This window comes from Gossypium raimondii, chromosome 8 (genome assembly GCF_025698545.1).
Source record: "Gossypium raimondii isolate GPD5lz chromosome 8, ASM2569854v1, whole genome shotgun sequence".
NCBI lineage: Eukaryota > Viridiplantae > Streptophyta > Magnoliopsida > Malvales > Malvaceae > Gossypium > Gossypium raimondii.
The window spans coordinates 15,969,782-15,989,732 of NC_068572.1; the positions used below are offsets into that span (position 1 = coordinate 15,969,782).

General features: G+C 35.3%; 1 protein-coding gene across 1 annotated transcript; it reads left to right on the forward strand.

Annotated features, from left to right (window-relative positions):
• The first annotated feature begins 5,318 nt into the window (after positions 1–5,318).
• Positions 5,319–9,025, forward strand: LOC105790914 (organic cation/carnitine transporter 7). The gene is made up of 5 exons (XM_012618721.2): positions 5,319–5,712; positions 5,884–6,121; positions 7,465–7,981; positions 8,056–8,258; positions 8,576–9,025. Exons 1-5 carry the CDS (start codon positions 5,441–5,443, stop codon positions 8,795–8,797), a joined length of 1,452 nt encoding a protein of 483 aa, XP_012474175.1. The 5' UTR covers positions 5,319–5,440; the 3' UTR covers positions 8,798–9,025.
• The last annotated feature ends 10,926 nt before the right edge of the window (positions 9,026–19,951 follow it).

A 19,951-nucleotide genomic window follows, 5' to 3' on the forward strand; every position in this document is an offset into this window, starting at 1 on the left:
CATGACCGTCAACCTCCAAATAGGTATACCCCTAGGACCACACCATCGAACCATCAATTTTAGGGGTTTATTGCACTTTTTGTACATTACAAAGTTTGTACTTTTTGTATAAATTTAATTATTCTAATTTTAGGTATGCTTACTAGGAACTTTTTTGTATAAATTTAATTATTCTAATTTTTCATTTTATTAAAGCTGAATTTAAGGTTAAATGCCTCCATTTTCGATATAATTTTAATAATTCAAAATGTCAAATACTATTTTATAACTTAATTTGGATACAATTTAAGCATAAGCATAAGCTAAATAAATTTTATTATTTCAAATGAATTATACTTTTTATAACACTACACATAAAAATTTTACATTATTAGGTCAATTTCGACCCGATCTGGACGACTGTCCAACATGAAAGTTTCAATGAGGGCATTTATTCCGACTATGACCACTTAACCTGCATAATCCATAACGCTTACCATCGGATTTCTCCCTAATGTCCATTTCATTACGGATTCTGCTTGATTACGGACGACCTCTTGGATTCCTCCGTAGCCCTCTATTTGGGAGAAGCTTGAAAGTCATCGGAGGCACCTCCCACGTAGATAGGTCAGGTAGGACGGGGAACTCATTTTCTCAGACAAGCAATGTGCGCTCAAATGTGTACACATCATCGACATATTGTTCAAAATTAAGGTTCACTTTAGCACACGCTGCCACGCCATGCGCACATGGATAATGAAGTGTTTCGAACCTCTTGCACTCGCATCGTCTGTTCTGAAGATCAACTCCATAGGACCTAGTTGGTATACCAGGTCGACGACTGATGGTCTCAGTAACTCGAAACGTTTCCAGTTATCGTGAATATATTTCTACATTCATTGACCTCGCCGTCCGACGATTTGCAACCATTGCATCACTGGTATGTTCGACAAATACGTGTCCTGCCTCCATCTGGTTGACATGTTGCTGACCCATTCTTGGCATTAAGGTAGCCAACCTGTAGAATGTAGCAGAAAAGACAGATGCAATCGGAAGATGACGTGTTTTCAACAACACAGCGTTGATCCCCTCCACTAAGTTTGTGGTCATTTGGCCATAATGAAAGCCCTCGTCAAAACTTTGAGCCCATTGCCACGGCTCCATCGTGCCCAACCATTGTCGGAAAGATGTGTTTGTTTGTCCCTCCATGTCACTCTCAAGTCAAATCATTCTTTATCGAAAAATATATGGCTCTAACTCGTACGCTGCATACGTATTAAGAAAAAATAAGTTATAGTAACTCGATAACATAAAACATTACAATTTATATTGAAAATATAAGGTTATCATTTACCCATTGCCACGACTTGTCTTTTCCAGTCTGCATTCTTATAATCTTTGTAAAAGTTAGCCGCAATGTGACGGATGCAATAAATGGATCTCCGTGGCACACCGGAACGCCTAATTGCTGCAATTAAACCTTTCCCTCTATCGAAGATGATGCAAATGTTATCGTTGCTAATAACAATGGCAAATGCTATCGGGAGCACGTTTTTATTGCTGTCTTGAGCAACCACAAGAAGCAGGATCTGTGTATATTTTTCATATAGCCAGGTCCCATCCAGCTGCACAAATGGCTTGCAGTGGGGAAATGCCCGCACACATGGTTCAAACGTCCAGAACATCCGATGGAAAATCATTTTTCCTGGCTGTAATTGGTCATCCGGGCCGTAATAAGGCCTTGTCTGTAACTCAATCACAGTCGCCGGTACGTACTCCCGCATAGCAACTATCTATCCTTGTAGCTCGTTATACGACGAATCGTAATCCCCATACAGTTGCTCCATTGCCATCTGTTTAGCTATCCATGTCTTTCGATATGATACTCGATACTGGAATCGTGCTTGCATATCGGTAATCAGTATCGAAACTTTAATGGTCGACATGTCCTTCACCATTGGCATGATACACATACAGATAGTTTTTGAATCAAGTTTTCCATGATCTTCTGTCATATGTGTTGATGTGCATGTATGAGGACCAACAAATTTTCGTATCTCCCACATCTGAGAACTTTTAATGAATGTAGCTCGTACCCGCCAATTGTAACCTTCCGCTGCCTTCCAACACTCCCCAATATATATTGTCGGAGTAGACACTGCGACTTTATAATCCACTGATATGTTCATGCTGTACCGTTTAATAGCAAATACGCACTCTTCTTTACAGCTGAATCTCTGGCCTATGAATAAATAACTCATCATGATCAGAATTTACGGCCAGTCCGTGATGATGAACTATTTCAAGGTACTCCGGGAACTCAACTACATACGTTGCGTCGGGGTCTATGAACGAATGTGTGGCCCAAGATTATTGTGTATCAAAATACGCCGCATCTGGTCCCCGACCGAAGAAGCGTTAATGTTTCCATCGTTGTTGACATCTTCATCGTCAATATCATCAGGTACATCGTCCACATCAGGATCATCGTCACTATCGACCTCTTTCTCCCAATGATCGCTACCACCTTCTTCTTCACCACCAACCACATCAATATCGGGTGTAATATTCAGATCGATACCGATCCCACCCATAGTCGATTCACTATCAACGTATGATATTAGAGCCACCATCCACAGTTCTTGAGCTCCGTGTTCTTCATCAGATGCATTGACATCTTCATTTTGCTCCATACCGGCTAACTCAGCAAATAAGTGAATCGGTGCATTCTTGTCACTCCCATTCCCACAGTAAAGAGCGACCATTGTCTCCACGTCTTCGTCGTCTACAAGTTCCATTTTGGTGAATTTGATCGAATTTGTCGAAACTGGAAACTTGTAGAAAATTTTTGATATCCTTCTCCCACAACGTCTAAGAATTTTTGCATTAATCCTTGCCTTCATTCCATCCAACGAGACATTTCTATTAAATCTCATTGCTATTTGTTGCCGACATTCAAGTACACATCCAACACTTGTTGTCAAGATGACTCCATCGAAATAAACGTATACAAAAAACTTATCATCCATCTTCAATATTCAATCTGTCAAAAAATAAACAAAATCTCAAAAAAAATCTCGAACGGTAAATAAATTACTTAAATAAAAAAATTAATGTTTCAATATGCAATTTTTCATCCTTAAGCTCATACTTTTCAGTTATCATTTTGTACATGAACAACGTTTAACCACTAATCTTAATAACTAACACAATAACAATAATAATAGTTTTATACTCAAAATAATACTAAAAATAATAACTAACCATAATAATAATATTAGTTTTTACTAACAATAATACTAAGTAACATCTAAACCCTAAAAACTAATAATAATAATACTAACTAAAACTATCAATTTGAGTTTTTATTAATCTTAATAACTAAACTAACTACAAAAAATAATAAAAATTAAACAAAAAACATAACAACAAGATAATCAATTATTTTAAAAAAAATACTTTTTTTACTTCTTCAGCTGGACGGATCCCGGTTTATAACATAAGTGGTGCCGCCTATGGGAAAGGCACCTTTAGTGCCGCCTATGGCACCCCCTCCTCCAGTGTCCTGTCACGTCAGTCGCAGCCTTTTTTTTTCTGTTTTATTATTTTTTGTATTATTTTGGTAAATAATAAAAAAATGTATAATATTTTGGTAATTTTTTTATTTTTTATAATATTTTAATAAAAATCCCTAGAACTGTCGTCGGTAACGAGAACTCAAAAAATGCATCATATCGAGGAGAATAGAAGTCACTTTTCATCCCCATGCCTTTTTTCTTCTTCTTTTTCTAGTTAGTTGTAAGGACCCAAGGTGAAACCAGCCATTTTGAGGTGAAAAGTGATGGAGACAGATAAAAAGGGGGAATGGGTTGGGTTTTTAAGGAAAATAGGAACCATTTTCTTACTCTTTTAATATGATAAATTGACTTCCCCCCTAATACCAAATAACCATTGGTTCAAAAGGATTTCAAATTATTGAAGCAATCCTTAAATTTCCAACATTTCAAAAATCCACAATAATTATTTCATTAAATTTTAATTTATTATTTCACCTTTTTTTTTACATTTAAATTAATTTAGCATAAAGATGAATGTGAAAATTAAGCTATCCACATGGCAACATGTGATTGGTTTGAACATGAAATCACAAAAGAGTAGAATAATTCAAATATTAAAATGATAACTTGAGTATAATAGAGGGCTAAAAGAGACATTAAGTATACCTGGAGCCTTTTTGTCTCAAAAAGTATATCGTCCCAAGAATCGGAGTTCAAATTACATTGATGTCGAATGGTGGCTCAAATTTATGGGGATTATTTTCACAATTTTTTATTTCTTTTATTGTTTAATATTTTCTATATTTGTCTTGAATTGAAGAAAATAAAAATAAGGTTATGAAAACAGAGGGAAATTTCGAAATTGTTAAACACGTCTAAAATTGGTTATGGAAAATCTTAGAACCAAACCATTTCCCTTTTTAAGCACACACAAATGTGATCATAAAGGGCGGAGAGAAATAGATTTTTTTATAACGACGCTTTCGTTTTCCTTGTCTTTGAGAAGGTATTTTTTTTTTGAATTTTTTTCTTCGTTTCCATGTTTGAAAGTTTGCAAGGAAGTTTTTTTTGTTTTGCTGATTGTGTTTGTTTCGGATTTTAATAATATAATTAAAACTGACAAGCTTTTAGGAAGGTGAAAAAATCTTGCAATCTTTCTAGAGAGTTAATTCCAGGTTTAAGGAAAGGGATTTTTTATGTGATTTTGAAAAGATATTTCTGGATTCCTTTTTTTGCAAAGATTGGAATAGAAGAATTTATGGTTGCATTTTGAAGAAAAAAGAAAATTTGGAGGGTTTTTCCCCCGGAAAATCCCAGTTTCCGTCATATGGTTGAAGTTGGGAGTTCTTTCTCTTATATACGAAATCTTTGAAAAAAAGGTTTTGAATTTTGCAATTATCTTTTTATTTATTTTAAAATTCTCCATTTTTTTATAAATTTATTTTTCCATCTTAAAATTAACTTTTATTTTAACTCGATGTTTAATTAATATTATTTACTTCAATCGTTAATATTTTATTTGCATATTTTTTTGTCATTATTCATATAATTTTACAATTGTGATTGGAATAAAAAAATGAAGATAAAAATCTTGTAAAGGATCAATTTCTACTTTTTAAGTAAACGAATCTTAGGGTCTAATCCAGGTGGAAAGTATCAGAAGGTTTTAAATATGCAAGTTGCGTATGTAATTTTACTCTTTCTTTTTTCTTTTTTAAATTTAGAACTGAGAAAAAAACTTGAGGGAAGTTAGAGCTACTAACATGGACTTTTCTGTTGTTGCTAGTTGTTGTGTGTGCTTCACTGTTGTTTCTTGCTTCATTTATTGGTGAAATAGGTGCAATTGTTGGCCTATATACATATACACATTATATTATGACTAATTCATTTCTTGAATTGCTTAGATGGATAATGAACAGGTTGGTTTATATACGTTGGATGAAGCCCTTGAAAGCCTGGGGTTCGGGAAATTCCAAGCATTTGTTCTTGCATACGCGGGGCTGGGTTGGTTTGCTGAAGCCATGGAAATTATGATTCTTTCCTTCATCGGACAAGCTGTTAAGTCAGAGTGGGGACTTTCCTCGAGTCAGGAGAGCTTGTTAAGCACCATTGTGTTTGCTGGTATGGTAATTGGAGCCTACGGATGGGGTACTATATCGGATACGTACGGAAGGAGGTGTGTCCTTTGCTTTTATCTAAATCATGAATCCTTAATCATGCCTTCTAGTTTTATTTTCTATTTCTTTCCAGTAAGCATGTCTATAGTTGAATGTTGATCAAATTGTTGTTCGACTTTGATTGTTGTTTCAATCTTCTTTAACCCTTTATTTAAATTTGCTCCTATCAGGACAGGTTTTCTTACTATATCTATTGTAACTAGTGGAGCTGGATTCTTGAGCACATTCTCTCCAAACTATTTATCACTTGTTATTCTTCGAGGTTTCGTTGGTTTTGGCCTTGGTGGCACATCTGTATTCTTATCCTGGTTTCTGGAGTTCGTTCCAGCTTCTAGTAGAGGCATGTGGATGATTGTATTTTCAACTTTTTGGACATTTGGATCAATTTTTGAGGCAACTCTTGTTTGGGTATGTCTATTTTCTATGACACAATTTAAGGCTATCATTACCATTGCTTTTTCTCCCTCCACCTAAAGCTAGGGTCTTTTAATTTTATCTCTTTACCTTATGGAGGCTCAGATCTCACGTTTTTGTAAACTAAAAAAGGTACAACGAAACAGACATGAAAGTATAGGTGTTAGATGTTAACTTTTCACCATGAAACAGTGATACCAAGGTGTGCAACCATGATACTTGTTGCTGAGTCATGGTCCAAATTAAGTGTCCTGCAGCACCATAATCAGGCACATAAGAAGCAATTCTAACATATGCTTCCCTTTGGCTTCTTTAGTTTTTGATATCTTTCTGTCCTTTCAATAACCAGAAGAAAAAATGGCAATTCAGCTGTGCTTACAAGCAAAAAAAAGGAAAAGGAAAGAAATTATACAGTCCAACTTCTTGTGTGATATTATGCTAAATTGTAGTTGTTGGAATGCATTTGGCAATACAGGCGAGCACTTTTTTCGTAGTAAAACCCATCAATCTTAAGCTTATTCGATATCATACAAAGAATTTTCTTTGTCCTGTATATATTAATGATCTTGTTTAAATTAGTGCCTTCACTCCGGCCAGTACTAGCAGGCAAGCACTTTTTTCATGCCCTATGCTTAGACAAGTTTACCATTTAGGTTTACAAATGCTTTTCAAAAAGTGCTGCGAAAGTTTGATAGTATTTACTATTGCTGTCAACAAGAGCTTTTGAAAAGATAATGTCTAAAGGTCAAAACTAAAAATTTTGCCTTTTTGGTTTGGGTTAAAATATTGATTTAAAATCAAGCTTTTATATGAAAGCTACTTGTTCACCAGCTTTTTTTTTTTTTGTTGTTTAAAATCATGATTTAGGTTGAAAAGTGCTTTTCAACCTAAATGGTTAACAAAGCCTTAGAGTGGTGAAAGGGTCCTAGCTAGCATTTCGAGTTTGCCCTGTGCCTTTGACAACTTCAGCTAGAACTTTAATTATTCAGTAAAATTCCATGTAACTGGATCCCTCCCCTCCCCTCTCCTGAACCTGTTGCTCAAAGCTCATAGAACAAACATAGATGCTTGTTACTAAAGTGTTATTCCCTATTATGCTACCTCATCAATTCTATCAGCATAGAAACTTATCTGAGCATTGAAAATTTCTTGAATATTGAGCTTAGGTGTTGCTAGCTAGCTACTAAAAGTTTTTTCACTGTTAAGTTGAAGTTTAAATTCAAGGACCTATGGACATTTGAAAAATATGGATTTCCTGTTCGTGCAATGAGAAAATTATTGACACAAATTTTACTTTCAGAGTGTTAGAATGATTTTGTCTTTTCTATCTATTGCAGATTGTCATGGCTAAATTAAACTGGAGGTGGGTACTTGCATTGTCATCTGTGCCATCTTTTGTTCTGCTTTTTTTGTATGGTGTTGCACCTGAGTCTCCAAGATACCTATGCATGAAAGGTAGGACGGGTGATGCACTTCGAATCCTAGAGAAGATAGCTTCAGTGAACCGAACAAAAGTTCCTGCTGGTGTCTTAATTTCTAGTAGATCAACTGACAAGGCTGAAGAGTCTACCCCGTCAGAAGATAGGATCCCATTACTCCCCTCACTGAGTAAAAGTAGCATGCAATCAAAATTAGGCTTGTCGTCATTTTTTATGCTTTTCTCGTCAAAATTAATTAAAACAACTGCGCTCCTATGGGTATTATTATTTGGAGATTCATTTTCGTATTATGGTATCATATTGCTTACCTCAAAGCTAAGTAGTGGAGAAAGTGGGTGTTTCCCAACTTTTCAAAGCAGTGGATATCTCCTAGGTGATAGCCTCTATGTAAATGCATTCATCACTAGTATCGCAGGTATTATGGCTCATTCTCGCATTCTTCTTTATGCTTTGTTTTGAAATAAAATTTGACCTAGGTTTATGTTGCAGAGCTTCCTGGGCTTTTTTTGTCAGCATTATTGGTCGATAGGGTTGGCCGCAAGCAGACCATGTCAATTATGTTTGGCTTAGCATTTATTTTCCTTCTTCCACTACTAACACGTCAGTCTGCTGTTTTAACTACTTGCTTATTATTTGGAGCTCGCATGAATGCCATGGCAACCTTTACTGTCGCCTCTATATATGCCCCTGAGGTAAGCCCATTTAATATTTTATATAAACTTAAGTGAGTGATTTTAAGAGGGGTTGTTTCAACACTCCCTAATTGCCAATTTCTTCATTTTAAATATCACTAAGGCTGCGTTTCTTTTGTATTTTCATGTTGGTGTTGGCTTAACAGGAATTTATTAATGGGGTTGGTTGTAAAGTGTTCTATTAGAACAAGACAATGAAAGAGTTGATAGAAAAACAAATCTCCTTTTTTGTCTGATTTGGCCACATATTTTGTTCCCTTTTAATCTTTGTATGCGTTCCTTGTTGATTTCAATATATGAAATCTCCTTTTGTGTAGTTATATCCAACCTCGGTGCGGACAACAGGTGCAGGAGTTGCAAGTGCTGTGGGAAGAATTGGCGGTATGGTATGTCCTCTTGTTTCAGTGGCACTGGTGAATGCGTGCCATCAAACAGAAGCTATTGCTATATATTTGGCTGTTATAGTTGTTTCACTAGTTTGTATTCAACTCTTCCCCTATGATACTAAAGGACGAGAACTTAGTGATACTGCGTCCTGATAATAAGTAATTGGTTTCTTAAGACAAGTTCAATTGTGCTGTAGGTGAGTACTGCGAAGATGCTATGATTGAGCTCTTCTTGCCAATTATACTGTAAAAAGTATACTGGTCATTGTTATGTACATTTTCCTACGACATAAATGTTAAAAGGGAAAAGAGGAAAAACACTAATCAATGGTGGTTGTATTTCCTTTTGCAAAAAAAAACTATACTAGCTTTTGCAGATGAGATTAGTTGCTTTTCTTTTTCTTTTGTGATGCTCCATCAAGATATTCCAATATTTTTAAGTGCCATTCCTAGTTTAATCTATAATTTGTTCCAAGTCCCTTTTGCTATTTCAATTTTACGGTCTCGACTTTTTCTTATATTTTTTTGGGGGGAGAAAGAGGGAATGTTGAGGATTTAAACCCTAAACTAGGTTATTCAAGATTAGAATATATAAACTATAAGAATAGTCCTTCAACTATGCGATTCATTTTATTTATATTTTAATTTTATTAGTTACCATTAATTCAATAATGGAAGTCTAATGTAGACTTTTTTATTGGCCTAATAATAAATTTAGCCCTTCAATGTTTACACATTTTATCATTTTGATCTTAAAAAGTTTAACAAAGTTAGTCTTCAATTTTACAAAATTTGACATTTTAGTCCTAATACTAAAAGACTCAATAAATTTGACCCTTGATGTTTACAAAATTATCATTTTAGAATATATATAATTTATATTTGTTTTGTTTTATTTTCAAGATTTTTAAATATATTTTAGAAACAATCACTACAAAACTGACGATGTCTATTAACTTTCATCTACCTTGTCTTGTAGATAATGGTTGATTAATCACCATATAGTGAAGCCTCCTAGTCCTTAGCACCCTGAACATAACTCACAATTCTATTATGATATTCAAGTCCTTATATACAACTAGATACACTTAATCACATAACGCCCCTACCATCAATCAATATTTGTTATGGTTCGGATAAAATAAAAATTTATTCTGCTTTAAACTACAACAATCAAGACTATTTTAATATCTGCGCAAATATATCAACTACTAATTCTGTGATGGGATTTAATATCTGCATGAATATTCGAAATACAAAAATATGAAACAATCATAACCGTAGTCAGATTTTTTTAGCAACTCAATCGGCCAGATTTTGTTTTAGTCAAAAATGTTTGTCCTACAATCTTAATGGGATGTAAAAAAAAATTAAGATTAGAATTGAAATGATAAATTTTATAAATATTGAGGGTTGTATTTATTGAAATTTTTAGATTTAGGATCAAATTGATAGAATGTGTAAACATTGGGGACTAAATTTGTTATTAGGCCAATAAAAATTAACATTAGACTTTTGTTACTGAGTTAATGAAAGCTAATAAGAGCGTGATTAAAATATTTAATTTCAAAAATTAAGTAACTAAATAAAAGCAATAGTTGGATGACCAAAATAGAACCAAGTGCATAGTTGGATGACTATTCTTAAAATTTACCCATTCTATTACCTTATATTTAGTTTAATGATTTGATATTTTTTAGGTCTCACACATTTTAATAAATTTATTTTTAGTTTTAGAGGGTTTGTTTTTATGAGGTTAATAAACGTTGCAAATCACTAAAATGAGATATTGTAGGCAGAAGAAGATCGGAGGAGTTGCTAAAGAGTAAGTGTGGAGGATTTGTTACCTTATTTTCAAGCCACAATTATAAAGATTCACATTAACCATTTCAAATATAAATGTTATAATTATAAGCATGCATTCAAGGAACCTAATTAATCATGGCATTATTGAAAGGCATTTTCCTTTAATGTCTCATTTTACAAAATTAACACTAAGTTTTACCTTTATCACTCTTAATTTATTTATCAATCTACCTTTTATCATATTAAACCCAACGAATTATTTTACACCACTTTCATTATCACCAAGGCATTATTACGACCCTTAAAACCTCGTATTTCTTAAGAAATTCACATTTACATACAAATTTTCAGTTTTAGCCCTCATATTTGGTGACTCTTGTGTTGAATGTGTGGAATATCACCATCTGTCACACCAATGTACACATCAAAGTACTCCAACAAACACATCGATATAAATAAGTCATAGTGATCCAACCAGCACACCAATATGAACGAATCAAAGCACCGCAACATATATAACTCGCACTCATTATATCCGTACAAATCTCTTATCTCATACCACAAGTGCTATCTATTCCTATAAGCAAACCAAATACATATTGACTGAAAGACATGAAAATCACTAGGGCTAATTACAACTCACATATCATATAAATTCATTCAACATTGTTAGGATCTAGTGTCCTTAGTATAGTGTATTCATCAATTTATACTTGTAATTTGTTAAACACATTGGTTTAAATAAAATTTCATTATACATTAATATCATTTGTATATATCCTCAATGGTATTTACATGCAAAGCAAAATGTAAGCAAATATTGGCTCATTGATTATCTAATCTTTAACTAATATTAAGTTGCATTATGTGGTCGGATCATAATGCGGGAAGACAACTTATATTAGTAGATAACTAAACAGTCTGTAGTCTAATTGAAACTGTGCAAATCAATTGAAAGACTATAATTTCATCTATCAAGTTCATTGGGGAGATGATGCGAACCAGTGCTCGGAGTTGATGACGAGTTACAAATATTCCCAATCGCAAATTAAGAAGTACCGTAATTGAAGGCTAATTTTGAAATGGTTTTCAAACTAGTCGGTTTTCAAAGGAAAATGTTGGATGGACAATTTGGGTAAGTTGAAATTAAAAAATTAAGGTTGAAGGGTGAACCAATATTATAAATGAATATTGACCCGGCTCTTATGTCAACACTTAACAATAGATTGATTGAAATAACAAAACCATGACCCTCTATCTAAAGAGATAGGAACCAAACGGTATAGGGGTTGAACACCACACTTTGCTAGAAGTGATAAGTTCAAAAAAGAATCGGGTTGACACCACTAGACTTTAGCTAGATAAGTCAATCGAGTCTCAAACGAACAAAGAGAGTTGAATAACTCACAATTTGCTTAAATTTCATAAAGTGTTCAAAGTTAAGTAACCCTCCAAACAGATTACAATGAGCTATTTATAGCTGTTACAAAATCCAGTCGAATGGACACTAAGTAAAAGCAAATTAAATTGAGCTTTAATTTCTTGAATGTTTCTACTCCTTGAAGACGCCACCAGCCATGGCCATTGCCATTCCCGAATGGTCAGCTGAAATGGTTCAGTGATTTACTTAATGGTCAGCTGTCCATTACTATGCCCAAATAGACTTGGTACTTTGTCATTTGGTTTTCCCAAACAGCTAATGTGAATAGACTCAATGGCTGAGTTGTGGGAGCATTGTATTCAATCAGCCAAGTGTTTAAGGCTTGAATTAATCCTTCCTTGAAGTTGCCGAATTCATGCACAGTAATGGTGGCAACTGAATGGTCAGTAATGTGAACACTTGGAAATGAATAGATTTAAGTGTGAACACCAGTTTTTGAAGGGTTGGCTGTGCAGCAAAGACTGAGTTCAATGTTCATCCATTCTCTTACCAAACAAGCACCTAGGAGAGTGTAGTGATCAACTTCAAATGCATGTACATTCAGGTGCATTGTTTCGCATTAAATATCTCCAATGAATCTAAATATACATGAAGGTTCAGCCGAACCTTAAGACAACCTGTAAGGATACAATAAACACTTGATTAATCACACAAATAAAAAATGTAATAGACTAATACACATTTAAGAAAGCTGACTTCTTAACATGTATTAAATCTGTCCAGACATGAACAAGTTTAATAGGTCAGAAATAAACATGTATGAATGTCGTCCCAATTAAAACAAATAATAAAACTGTATGAAATTGGACAGAATTAATAAGTTTAAAACATATTTAAAATGTTCAAATTAGGACCTATTTAAAGCTCAAATTATTGATGTTAAAAACCATGAAATAATTATGAAACTTAAACTTAACTGACTAATTAACTATGTTGACACCATTTTTTGATGAAAAAAAAGGTCGACTTGGGTTTTGAAAACAAAAACAAAAGCGGAGTCGCCACCAATCCTTTTGAGGTGTAATTGGGTCACCTTGAAAAGGTTGTTTTAATAAATAATTTGATTTTATTAAAACAACGGTTTTGGTCTCTGAAATTTAGAAAATGGGTTCGGAGTCGGTTACGCATACGAGGAAGGATTAGCACCCTCGTCGCCCAAAATTGGTACCTAGTTGATTAGCTAATGTTTTGATGTCGAAAATTGAGAACTTGAAGGAATTAAAATACGATCCTTGTATTATATAAAAAATTGAAAAAGAAGCATATTTCACGTTATTCGAGAAAGAGAGTCATATCCGATGAAGTTAGAACACGATGTCTCGAATTCCCGATCTGTGAATGAAAATGTTTATTTAAAATTTTAGCCCTCTCGGATTTAAACGAGATCACGACCCGATGAGTTAGGGCGCGATTTTTTAACCCGAGATCATTTAAAATTTGAGTTCAAAAGATTCGTACATTTAGATTTATAGTGAAAATCGAAACCCGATAAGTTAGGTTACGACCTTCTCGAATCTAAACACAAAATATTATTTATTCAAAACAAATTTTGTTAAATCGAGTATAATAAAAACACGAAAATCGTAACAAAAAATACGAAAGCAAATTACATTTTTATGCATGGTAAAACCATAATGAATATGAAAGTATAAAAAGTATAAAAATACGAGCAATAACAACGATATAAAAGGCCAAATCTACAACATAAAAATAACAAAGTATAAAAACAAATGAAATTAAAACATTCATTCAAAATAAAAATGAAAATGAAACAAATACATAGTAAATATGATTAAATATAAAGATATATATAGGCAAAAATTAAAATATATGTATATATATATATATATATATATATATATGTATTTACAAAGGTTAAAATATGTACATATATATATTAAGAAAGGCATAAATATTACAAAACATAAGAATATATGTATGTAGATAAAAATATACATATGTGGATTATAAAAATAAAATAAGATAATATATAATATACGTATTTTAAAAATAAAAAATATATAGATATGAAATAATAATATATATAATATACATGTTTTAATTATATATATATATATAGATAGATATGTATATAAAAATAAGTGTTTACATATTAAATAAGTTAAAAAAATACGTATATGCATAAAAACAATTATAATAATAATAATAATAATAACAATAATAATAATAGTAATAATAATAATAATAATAATAATAATAATAAAATTGCTAAAATATGGATTAAATCAGAATAAAAGCGAATCTTGGTAAATCGAAATAAAAAAACAAAAAGGACCAAATTGCAACGCGTGCTGAAAAGGGAAAGGCCAAAACTGCAAATAAACCACAGGCCCAAAACGTAGCGTTGAAATGGGCCAAGTCGAAACAAAATGAAATTGCAGGGGCTAAATTAAGAATAAGAGAAAATAACGAAAAAAGGATCAAATTGTAACACGCTGCAAAATCAGGGGGACTGCGCGCGCAAATAGTCCAAAAACTAAAAAACACGCGGATCCTCCGGGTCGGGTCGGGTCGACGCGCCGATCCCCCTGTCTTAAACGGCGCCGTTTCAATTTGGGTATTTAAACCCAATTTTTCTGAAAAAATTTCATTTTAACTGATCCCCTAAAAAAAACCCCATATTTCCTCTCAAAAGCCAGGCCTTTGTGCCATGCCAGCGCCACCGTTGCGCCACCACGGGCGGTGGCTGGCCTCGCCCAAGAGGGCGATTTAGTTCTCGCTCCAAGGCCCGATTGAAGGCAAAATCCGTCTAACCGAAAGATCCAAAGGAGAGACCCCCTAACTCAAACTTTCGAGGCCGATTTCAACGATGGGCAGATCCCAACGGCGGCGCAACCGAAAAAATGAATCAGGTGAGTTCTCCTCTTCTTCCTTTTCTTTAATTTATATATATAAATAGACGAAAAAAAAAGAAAATACAAATAAAAAAAAGTTAAAACATCTATGAACGGAAAAGGAAACTCCAAATCACCTTGAATCTCTTTTGTTCTTATATTTCTCTGCTAATGTTCGTTTTTGTGTAACAAAAATCGCTAGAGAGAGCCAAAATTACATATTTTGATGCCTTTTATAGCCGAAAGAAAGAAGAGAAAAATAGGTTTTTCTTCGTTTCTGCTTGCGTGTTTGCCATCTTCTTTGCAGGTGATGTGACGATGGCGGTGGAGTTGGTGGCTACAAGAGGAGTGGCGGTAGGTGGGGCAAGTGGCCGATGGGACATCTTGGCGGCGATACTAGGTCTTGGCGCTAGGGTTTGAACTTTCTGAAACCCTAGTTTTAATTGATAGCTTCTTGGGCTAAGACATTGGGCCTCGGGTTTGGGCACGATACGTAATGGGTTGGGTAGGTTAGGTTAATGGTAATTGGGTCTGTTTGTAATTGGGTTCCGGGTTAGGCTAGTTGGGTGAGTTAATTGGTTTTGGTTCTTGGGCCCGGGTCTGGGCAAAATTGGGTTGTACAACTGCCCCTCTTTGCTCGTTGTCGTGTAACAAGAACAGAGCAAAGACTAAAAAAAAACCAATTTTGCCCGGTCTCGCCGAGTCTTGACTTCTTTGATGCTTCTCCTCTTCAAGTAGCTTTATTCAGTCTACTGTGTCTTCTCGCTTCGATCCATTCCACTGCACTTCAACAAGATCCGACTTGTAGCTTCAATCTTTTTTTGTAGCAACTTTTGGGGTATAGGCATTGGTACTTCGACCCACTCCGCAACGTCAGGGAGATAGAATTACTGGCTTCAATCTGCTCCGCTGTAATCTCAGGGAGATAAGATCTGAAATTCTTCGGTGTGTCCCACTGTAATCTCAGGGAAATAAGACCTGACGCGATCTACTCTGCTGTAACTTCAGAGAGATAAGATCCTTCATTTTAATCCGCTCCACTGTAATCTCAGGGAGATAGGATTACTAGCTTCAATCTGCTCATTGTAATCTCGGGAGATAAGATCTGAAATTCTTGATGCATTCCACTTGTAATCTCGGGAAATAAGACTGACACGATCTACTCTGCTGTAACCCGGAGAGATAAGATCCTTCATTTTAATCCGCTCCACTTGTAATCTCGGGGAGATAGGATTACTAGCTTCAATCTGCTCATTGTAATCTCGGGAGATAAGATCTAAAATTCTTGATCTGAATATCGGGGAATAAGACGACACGATCTACTCTCTGTAACTTCGAGAGATAAGATCCTTCATTTTAATCCGCTCTCTCTGTAATCTCGGGGAGATAGGATTACTATCTTCAATCTTTAAATATCGGGAGATAAGATCGACACGATCTACTCTCTGTAACTTCGAGAGATAAGATCCTTAGTTTTAATCCGCTCCTTTGTAATATCGGGAGATAGGATTACTATCTTCAATCTGCTCATTGTAATCTCGGGGAGATAAGATCTAAAATTCTTGATGCATTCCCTTTGTAGTCTCAGGGAAATAAGACATGTATAATGAACCTAATTATGCCTAATGATTAGGATGACATGATCAAAATGAAACAAATGCTCCTAACTAGACATGTGTGAATGGTGTTTGCACGAAATGCAGAATTTTATTTTTCGTGAATGATCTCGCTTAGGTTATCATTACTCAAAGTTCATCAAGGTTTTGTGGCGATGTGTTCTGACACCTTCTTGCTTGACTAACTTTTCTAAAGGAACACTTAGCCAAGTTGTCCCCCACCGTGAACATCAAAGTTCAACCCACTGGGACATAAAATTTGCACCCTCAATCTCCCACAGTAATCTAAGGGTAGAAATATGTGGCTTTTCCTCCGACCTCTTTTATCATAATTCGGGGATATAGGATCTGAACCATTCTGGTCTCCTACACCATTCTCAGGGTGTCATGCCAAAGACTTATGCGCAAATGAAGGCTCTCTTCTCCGAGGTAACCTCTTCCTTACCACTTGGTGGTTATTGCTTGCTTGTTCATTGAAGCCTTGTCACCTAACACGACATCTTGTCAACGTTTTATCCACGTTTGGACAACAAAGTTTAAAAGGATAGTCCTGATTTAGACTTTTTCCTTTTAGACACTTCAAATTTGGTGTGTTCTAAACAACGGTCCTGTTTCAGGTTCCTTCATTATTTAGAAATTTTTAGAGTAATATGCAAAACTCCATTTGCTTGAACATTCAGTCCATTAATCGTTATTCCGAATGTTTTTGAAAAAAGATTATCACAATGGACAAACAAAATGCTATTGAGAACAAATCTCGAAATGAATAAGTTAACAAATTTTCCTAAGATAAGATGAAAAATAAACAAAATGAAATTTTATTGGGGAACAAAGCTTGAAATGAATACATCAATCAAGACAATAAATTTTGCCAAGATTCAAAATATAAGATAACAACAGTGCCCAGATATTGCACACGAGCTTCCTGTATAAGTTTTTTTTTTACCATTTAATATGTGTTTAGGGAATCTACAGTATTTTGTCGATACCCCAAGATGTCGCCTACCCTTTCTTGTGATTCAGATATAACGAGACCACCACATGCCCCAGATTTTTTATTGAAATTTAAGTTGTTCCGTTCACCTCATGCCTCATCAAAATTTGAGCCGCCTTTTTCAGGTTTTCAACTCAAATCCCCTTTGGTCTCAAGGCGCCTTTTTACGGGTTTTCACCTTGGCCTCTCCTTTTTTTCTTTTTTTTTTTTGTTTTTGTTTTGTTTTGTTTTTTTGGACCTTTTTAAAGTGAAATATTTCTTGGTGAGTCGAGTTCACGAGTTTGGCGAGCTTTTACCATCCATCTCGCTCAAGATTAAAGCTCCTCCTGAAAATGCCTTTTTTACCACATATGGACCTTCCCAATTTGGCATCCATTTTCCTCTAAAATCCTTTTGTAGAGGAAGAATCTTTTTCAACACCAAGTCCCCCTCGTAAAATTCTCTGGGACGAACTTTTTTGTTATAGGCTCGCATCATTCGTTTCTGATACATCTGACCATGACGAATAGCTTTTAATCTCTTTTCTTCTACCAAGTTCAATTTGGTCATATCGAGATTGAATCCATTCACCTCATCCAACTTTAGTTCACTAATACTCGGAGAGAAGAATTTCAACTTCTATGGGTAAGCGCCTCCATCCCATAGACTAAAGAAAACGGCGTTGCCCCCGTAGAAGTCCTAACAGAGGTACGATATGCCAGAAGGGCAAAAGGTAATTTCTCGTGCCAGTCTTTGTAGGTTTCAGTCATTTTCCCTACAATTTTCTTGATATTTTTGTTAGCTGCTTCCACGGCACCATTCATTTTTGGACGGTACGGTGACGAATTGTGGTGTCTGATCTTGAACTGACTACAAACTTTTGCTATTGAGTTGTTGTTCAAGTTCAGTGCATTATCGGATATGATCCTTTCAGGCATCCCGTATCGACATATGATCTCTTTTTTCAGAAATTTATTAACTGCTGACTTCGTGACATTTGCATATGAAGCAGCCTCCACCCATTTAGTGAAGTAATCAATAACCACAAAGATAAAACGATGCCCATTAGAAGCCTTCGGAGATATTGGCCCGATAACATCCATTCCCCACATGGAGAAAGGCCATGGAGAAACCATAACATGAAGAGGTGATGGTGGTGCGTGCATTTTGTCACCATAGATTTGACATTTATGGCACTTTTTGGCGTAATTAATGCAATCTCCTTCCATGGTGGACCAATAGTACCCAAATCTCATAATTTGTCTGGCCATCGTGAAGCCATTGGCATGCGTTCCACAGATACCTTCATGCACTTCTTCCAAAATTTCCTTGGCTTCGACAGCGTCCACACATCTCAACAATACTTGATCTTTTCCTCTTTTATACAAGATATCCCCATCTAGGACATAATCAATAGCTAATCTCCTCAATGTCTTCTTATCATTTTCCGTCGCATGGTCAGGGTACTCACGACTCTTCACATATTGTAATATGTCATGGTACCAGGGGTGATCATCCTTTTCTCCTTCATTGTCAATGTTGCAACAATGGGATGGAGCCTCATAAATGCTGATCTGGATAGGCTTCATATCCTCTAGCCTGTTCACTTTGAACATAGAAGCTAGGGTAGCCAAAGTATCTGCCATCTGATTCTCATCTCATGGGAGATAACTAAAGGTGACACTATCAAATTCCTCAATCAATTCCATAACCAATTTTCGATAGCGGACTAACTTGGGGTCTCTTGTTTCCCATTCCCCTTTGAGCTGGTAAATTACTAATGCAGAGTCCCCGTAAATCTCTAGCACCTTAATTTTCCGTTCTATGGCTGCTCGGATGCCCATATTGCAAGCTTCATACTCAGCCATGTTATTTGTACAATCAAAATCCAATTTGCTAGTGAAAGGGTAATGATCTTCGCTAGGGGACACGAGTACTGCCCCGATTCCGTTGCCTATAGCGTTTGAAGCTCCATCAAAATTTAGCTTCCAGGGACCACCTTCTTGGAAATCTTTTTCTATAGTTGCAACATACATCAAATCTTCATTTGGGAAATCAAAGTCCAAGGGTTCATAATCCTCCAGCGCTCTACTTGCCAAGAAGTCCGCTGTTGCACTTCCTTTTACAGCCTTCTGGTTCACATAGACTATGTCAAATTCAGATAGGAGAATTTGCCATCGGGCCATTCTTCCATTCAAAGCGGTTGATTCTATCAAGTATTTCAGAGGGTCCAATTTAGAAATTAACGGGTTGTATGGTACAACATGTCTTGTCTCGATCTCAGAGTTGTCGGATCGAGGCACAACATAACTTCTCGATTGGCGAATATCTTGTTTCGCATTCGGTGAACTTCTTCTTGAGATAGTAGATTGCTCTTTCTTTTCGTCTGTCTCATCATGTTGACCAAGCACGCATCCCATGGAATTTTCAAATCTTGCCAAATCTGATATGAGCGGTTTATGCAGGCAAGGTGGCATCAACCTTTGGGCGTTGGACAAGTAATGTTTAACTTTTCAAAAGTTTTTGGCACTCCTCATCCCATACACGGATTATGTTTCTTAAGGAGGCGGAATATGGGATCACATTTCTCGATTAATTGTGAAATAAACCGAGCGA